Raw genomic sequence first — 6,627 nt, forward strand, 5'->3', positions numbered from 1 at the left:
CACCTCATAACGAAGTAAAAAAAAAGTCAGATCCCTTAAAGCGTGTAACTCCATAACAAAAAACGAGAACCATATCAGGTGTCTCAGTGACAGTAAAGAGCCCCACATGGCAACACCAGAAACGTGGCTGCCTTGTGGCTCTCCTCTACCCTTCACAAAGGATGCCGTGTCACCTAGAACCTGAATTAGAAGCAAAATCAACCGTCCATGTGCTGCTGGCAGGGACCTGTAACAGGCTGGAGTCCAGGCTGCTCCCGTGAGTACTACAGCAGCAATGAACAGTGAAACAGCCATCATCAGCTGCAGAGAAGCTCCCCACCCATAGCATCTACTCTACAGAGTGGAGCTGCAGTTTAATGCTTAGCATCTGCACAAGAAAGGCAGACAGACTAGCTGACAGCCACTGCAGTAACAGCCCAAGCCCACCCTCTGCCCACAGTGCTTGTGGCAAAGACACTGAACAGGGTAGCATGAGGACACGAGAGGTCAGCGCAATAAGCAGGTGTCAAGATCTATTGCACTGGATTAAGAAAGGAACAAGTATCACACAGAGAGACAGTTTCCAATCCCTCCTTTATTTCTCCACAGTCAGCTCAGTGGATTTACTCTGCAGTCTCCTGTAAAGGACAGGCCCCAGCGCAGCCACACAGACCAGCCCCACCACTGCCCCCAGAGCAGCCAGGATCACAGGCTCAGCAGACACTCCTGGAAAGAGAGGACAGGTTAGCTTACACTGCTCTACCATAGAGATGCTTTTAGACCCGTTCAGTCCCACTGAGACTCCAGTCAGTATACAGGTTGGGTATTAAAGGCTTCCTCTACCTGTTGCATCACCTTCCTCCTGTGCTCTCAGCAGAGACCTCTGACCTTTCACCTCTGCTAGGCGGTCAACAGCCTGCTCTCCCAGCACATACAGAGGACCAACTGTGGCATCACCTTCCCACTCAGCAGCTGCAAATGGAAAGAATTCTGGATTTAAATACCTACAGCGCTGCAGAAGACAGGATTCACTTTCACATAAGCCTGACCAGGACTTAAGGAGCATGTTGGAGGGAAGGACACCCTTTGGAACACTCCTTTTCATGTAGCAATCCAGAAAACAGTTGCCTACATTCCCCAAGAATAAGAGCAGGAGGGATTGTGTACAGCATACAGTGCCATGGTTTTCTATGAAGACTTCTGCTCACAATCCCTCAATGTACCAATGTTCATACTACTGGAGTGGAACACTAGCATCTACAAGAACTAGAATCCCCTGTTCTCATTTTGAGAAACCACAAGCAAGAGAGTCTTGCCCTCTTCAGATCCCAGATCCCTCTTCATTCTCATCCAGTGCCTGGATTTGGTAGTAGGACAACTGGAGTCACAGCAGCTGCACACCTGATCACTCCCATCCACAGACGTCCACCTACAGCAGGACAGGCATCACTGCAGACACCCGCATCAGAGCACATTGCGGGCAACACCCTCCTCCTCACTTACACATTCCCAGTAGTGTAGCAGGCCTTGTTCAGGGAGTCCACACTCTGGGAAGCAGCAGTCACCTTCAGAAGGCAGGTGATGTAGATCTGGAACAGCACACCTTCAGTCAGAGGCTCCACTGCAGCTAAACCTCCTCACAGCCCAGAGGCCACAGGAAGACACTCACTGAGCTCCTGGCATCTTGATAGAACCTGAAGGCATCCAGCTTCATCCTCAGCTTCCCGTCCTGGGGTCTTGGCATGAACTGAGAACTGGAGCCTGTAGTTTTGGCATCAGTCAGGCATCTGGGGGAGAGGGGAGGCCATTGCAAGTGCACCATCTGCACAGCAGTTCCTCCATCAGAAGGCACAGGACTCACCCATGATTCTCAATGAAGGCATATCTGGGGGTAGAGGTCTGGTCAGGCACCAGGGTGGCCACACAGCTGTCCACAAAGAGCCGGAGGGGCTGGTGGTCGGCCTGGCTGACGGAGGCTTCAATATTCAGGATGTCCCCCAGGAAAATAGCAAAGAACCAGATGAACGTCTCTCAAATACAGATCCCTTCAAAGAGCTCCGGTTACTGGGAGCAAACCTTCATAGACCCCCAGTCAACTAATTCAACAAAGCAATCTTGTCTAGTAGACATCCCCAGTGCGAAAGGGAGTCTTGCTGCACCTCTCCACTACAAGAGCACATACCAGCCATGAGCACCAGGGAGAAATCCAGGACATCCTCCGCAGACTTGGTGAAAGTGTAGGGGACCCAGGACCCAGGCTTCAGGGCGCTGCTGCTCACATTGTGAAACCTGGGAAAGAGACTCCAGCAGAGTGACACGGTCCTTATTCAGCCCTGGAGCTCTGTGGACCCTGCAGGACAGCAGATGCCTCCCTCACCTCATGTAGCGACACTCAATACCGACAATGGCACCATTCGTTCTCACGATGGGGGTGTTGGCAATCGCCCGCGGGGTGTAGTTGAGAGAGAAGTTGTACACTAGCTCCTCCGGTGCGCTCTAGGAGAGAGGCCGGCACACCACTAAAATATGAAGCTATGATGTCAAAGCCGGACACCCTACCGTGAGCTCACACCTGAAGAAGGCTCCATGGCCGAAACGTTGTGTTCTCTTTCTTCTTTTTTTCAGCATGGAATAAACCTATTACTTGTTCCTTCACATATAATAAATATTATAATAATAAACTTTATTTGATATAGCGCCTTTAAAGGTGGCATCTCAAAGTGTTTACAGAAAAAAAACCTTAACAACTAATAAAAAAGAACCATTTCAGTGAGATGGGTGAGCCTGTTTAGTTGAGCAAAGCAGAGATGAATTATTTTTTCGAGCCTTGATACAATTTTTCGAGTCTAACAGATATTAAATCGTCAGGCATTTTCTTGACAGCAAAGGTCTCGCGGTGGATGTTGTAATGCGTACATTAATTTCTGGAGCAGCCTCTCTAATTCGTGCAACTACACCGTTATGTCGGCTTGTCATTGCTCTAGCACCGTCTGTACAAACTCAGACGCATTTTATCCAGTCGAGGCCATTCTCTTCGATAAATTCATTCAGAAGCTGAAATATGTGCTCTCCTGTAGTCCCTGTTGGTAGCGGTTTACAGAACAGAAAGTCTTCATGGGACGTACCCTCAAACTCGTATCTAACGTGAACGACCAAATTGACCAAATCGACTACAGACTCATCTAATTGCAGTGAAAAACAGCTGCTCATCTTAACGCGCTCTATCAGTGTACTTTTGATATAATCCTTCATTTCAATAATTCTATGAATGACTGTCTTTCAGGGGGAGGAGGGCAGCAGGTCGAGCTGTTCAGCAGCTTTTTCTCCACATAATACGCGTCAGCTCTTTTGCCAACGGTAAATAAATTTCTTCAAAATAGTGTAGCTTACCTTCTTTAGCAATCCGCAAGCTTGCATTTTTCCGCGTTTCCGTCTTTAAAGTTTTTATTTCATGCCCATGGTCACTTTTGTGATCAGTAATGTCGATATTCACGAGTGAAACTCGAACTACTTTATTTGTATATCTGTTCGTGGATTAGTATCTCCCAAATGAACTCCCAGGTACCTCAAGCCCAGTCCTGCCACGTCTATTTCTCTTCAGAAAATAGAAGCCAAGAGCACGGATTATTTTTTTTTTTTACCACGAATTATTCTGGTCGAAAGCCACTTCCTGGATTACGTCACATCAGTCCTATGTGACGAGCAGGCAGCAAGTGGAGGTACGAAGTCAGTTCCCCTACAGTCGCTGCAAGGGGAACAGCACTGCCCCCACCTCCAAGCAGCACCTGCAGTATTAATTACCTTCCTCAGTGGTCAGATTACCAAGACGAAGGAGAGGGAGCAGACTGTGGTTCTGGAAGAGGTTTCAGAGCTGGATGCAGAAAAGCCCTCTTAGTGCAATAATCATTACATTGAGCTGTTAAGCAGTGTTTTTGCCACCATTCCTTCTAGAAAGAAGCAGCTGTAAGCGTCTTAGACATCATTAAGAGAGTGAATAAGAAAAAGGCGGAGGAGGACCAGAGTTCACTTCTCCCTTTATTATGCTCCAGTTACAGCTTTGTTCTGTGTACAAGGTCTGAATCTCCACCCAGCTACCAGCAGCAGCGCAGAGACCACAAGCACAGTGGAGGCAGCTACTGCCAGCAAGCCATAGCTGAAGACCTGGGGCACTGAGGAGAGAGCAGGCAGCAGTCAGTACACAGCCAGAGCAACACGCCAACACCGCTCACACAGTGGAGCCTCTCACCTTCGGACCAGAGCCGATGCGCTTCACCCTGGGCTGGGAGCTCAGAGGCAGTCAGGATCACTTCTCCACTAGAGACCACTGCAGTGTCTTTGGAGGAGCCCCCGCGTGCTGCAGCAGCTGCCCTTCCTGGAAGAGGAACAGAAGAACTGCTGGGAGGACTGATGACCAGGATTCAGCAGCCAACAGGTACCCCTCAGCTGGAGCACTGGAGCCGACATGCGACAGGTACTCACTCCTCCTGCTGCAGGTTGGGACACAGCGGTCAGTAGCAGTCGGCTGGCACACTGCTGCACTGCAGTGGATGTAGACCTGGAGAGAGCAGAGCAGGGATGAGAGAAGGTCAGCTGCCCCCGGGGATCAAGCTGGTGCCTCCCAGCCACGGCTCCTTACCGTCTCCTTCAGGGGGAGCTGGGAGGCAGGGTCCACAAAAGTGAACATCCGGACCATGAAGCGCTGGTAGTGCGTTGGGTACAGCAGCCCTGAGGAGCCGCCCACAGGGATCAGAGTGGTCTGGTAGTCGTCGTCTCTGTATGGGCACCTGCAGCAGGAGGAGAAGGGTGAGAGCTCTGCCAGCAGGGGTCAGCAGTGGGGAATCCAGCAAGAGCTACAGGAGGACAGGTTACCCAGCAACCAGGAGGCTCCACTGGGGCTGGCTCAGAGGGCTTGGGGTGGAAGTGGCCCAGCAGTCTCCCAGCGTCAGGACAATATTGGGATCCGTCCTCTGCAAGATGTGAACCTCCACATACACAGGATCCTGCAGGACCTTGGTCACAGGGTAGTCACCCTCACTGTAGTAGGAGTCATACTGCTCTCCTGAGGAGGAGGAAGAAGCTTTAGCACTATTTCACCCTGCAGGGCAGCCGAGCAGAGCTGAAGGCTCAGCACAGGTACCTCTTGCCAGTTGGAGCTCCACACGGAGGGGTCCTGGGGACACTGCTGGAGGGGGTGGAGAGACCGTATAGACCACTGCCTGCAGAGGAACCAGCTCATCATCTGCATACCTGCACTGGAAGAACAGCCTGCAGGAAGAAGCCAGCCATCAGGAACTGGCACAGGCCGAGGGGAGCCGAGGAAGGAGAAGGCAACCTGCCCACCTGTAGGCACTGTCCCTCGTGATGGAGCCATCAGGTCCCGACCTCACCTCGAAGCTGGAGTTCATCAGGTTCTCATACACTACAGCACCAGCCTCCACCTGGAACAGGGGTGGGGACATGACAGGCACAGCCTGCACACACTGGCACTCTGGGAACAAGACACTGGCTGCAACTCACCCTCATCCTGGTGCCACAGGCACTGACTGGGAACTTGAACATGGCAAAGCCAGCAGTGGTGCCAACAGGGCCACAGGCTGCACTGCCACCCCCCAGCAGACTGACCGAGTCCAGGCTCAGTGGAGGGCTGGTGGCATTCCTGGACACCACAACCACAAACTGACCATCCCTGGTGCACTGCACAGTCACTGAGGGGATACAAAGGCTGGATTCAGTCCCATTATAAAAAAGGAGTCCTGCTCTGAAGTGCTCAGGTTACACAAACCCACCATCATTCCCATAGTAGCAGCGCCTCTGGCTTGTCTGATCAAAGCAACAGTTTCCTGCTTCACAGTCGGCTCTCGTGACGGTCGGGTCTCCACACACCACCTTGTCATTATCGCTCACCAGACATTTCTGATTCTGGGCTAGAGCCACATCCAGCAACACAAAAAGCCAGGCACACAGACTCCACACTTTCCCACTAACCCCAGACTTCTCCATAGCGGAACTCGGAGAGGAACTAGAGGAAAGCCGCGCTCAGCGCCTTAAGTTCTCTCTGCGCGCTGATTGGCTGAGCTCGGCGATTGGACAGCAGCAGGCTGAAGCGGGCGCACGAGGACGTCAGACGCTCTGCGCGTCTCCAGGGTCAGGAATTGAGTCCAGGTGCGCAGATCGCTCTGCTGGTTTTCCCCAGTGTCATTTTTAATACTCTTCGCTGCCGTTTGGCTGCGGGGTGTAGGGTCGTTTGTCTTAGTACGCAGCTCTTTATTTAATACCAATTCTCAACGAATTTGGCTGTAGTAAGGAATCTCCAGCTCCGATGCCACAGAATCGCTGGTCTCATGTTGGTTATTGAGAATTTCTGGGGTTCCTATGAGAAGATGACTTGTAGGTGGTACTTGGATGCTTTGGTTTGATCAGGGGTGTTACCTGGTCCAAAAAGTTTGAGAGCTACTGCTCTAGGATACTCAAGTACGGGATTAAGTCAGTACAACTCTTAGTGTTTTCGTACCGTACTAAGCGGAACACGGGATCGCAAGGGAAAGTTTCGAATGGAGCAGCCGTTAATTACTGAAGTCATATTTTTATTACGTAAATACGTAAAGTCATATTTTTAATACGTAAAGCTTTTAAGCTTCCGTCGCTGCG

General features: G+C 51.1%; 2 protein-coding genes and 1 long non-coding RNA gene across 3 annotated transcripts; all 3 read right to left on the reverse strand.

Annotated features, from left to right (window-relative positions):
• Window positions 1-554: 554 nt before the first annotated feature.
• Window positions 555-949, reverse strand: LOC107076542 (uncharacterized). Its single transcript, XR_001477754.2, has 2 exons — window positions 823-949; window positions 555-705 (listed from the first exon to the last, which is right to left on the reverse strand). It is a non-coding gene; the product is annotated as an uncharacterized lncRNA (long non-coding RNA).
• A 281-nt stretch (window positions 950-1,230) lies between these two features.
• On the reverse strand, window positions 1,231-3,396 carry LOC138237805 (zona pellucida sperm-binding protein 3-like). Its single transcript, XM_069187652.1, has 7 exons — window positions 3,370-3,396; window positions 2,357-2,475; window positions 2,162-2,268; window positions 1,841-2,009; window positions 1,649-1,766; window positions 1,483-1,568; window positions 1,231-1,408 (listed from the first exon to the last, which is right to left on the reverse strand). The coding sequence occupies exons 1-7, from the start codon at window positions 3,394-3,396 to the stop codon at window positions 1,246-1,248; spliced, it is 789 nt and encodes a 262-aa protein (XP_069043753.1). The 3' UTR covers window positions 1,231-1,245.
• Window positions 3,397-4,001: 605 nt separating this feature from the next.
• On the reverse strand, window positions 4,002-5,994 carry LOC102688637 (zona pellucida sperm-binding protein 4-like). The gene is made up of 9 exons (XM_069186872.1): window positions 5,766-5,994; window positions 5,497-5,684; window positions 5,320-5,417; window positions 5,117-5,244; window positions 4,849-5,038; window positions 4,616-4,763; window positions 4,459-4,534; window positions 4,226-4,351; window positions 4,002-4,148 (listed from the first exon to the last, which is right to left on the reverse strand). Exons 1-9 carry the CDS (start codon window positions 5,977-5,979, stop codon window positions 4,018-4,020), a joined length of 1,299 nt encoding a protein of 432 aa, XP_069042973.1. The 5' UTR covers window positions 5,980-5,994; the 3' UTR covers window positions 4,002-4,017.
• Window positions 5,995-6,627: the final 633 nt, after the last annotated feature.

Source organism: Lepisosteus oculatus, chromosome 3 (genome assembly GCF_040954835.1).
Source record: "Lepisosteus oculatus isolate fLepOcu1 chromosome 3, fLepOcu1.hap2, whole genome shotgun sequence".
NCBI classification, from domain to species: Eukaryota; Metazoa; Chordata; class Actinopteri; order Semionotiformes; family Lepisosteidae; genus Lepisosteus; species Lepisosteus oculatus.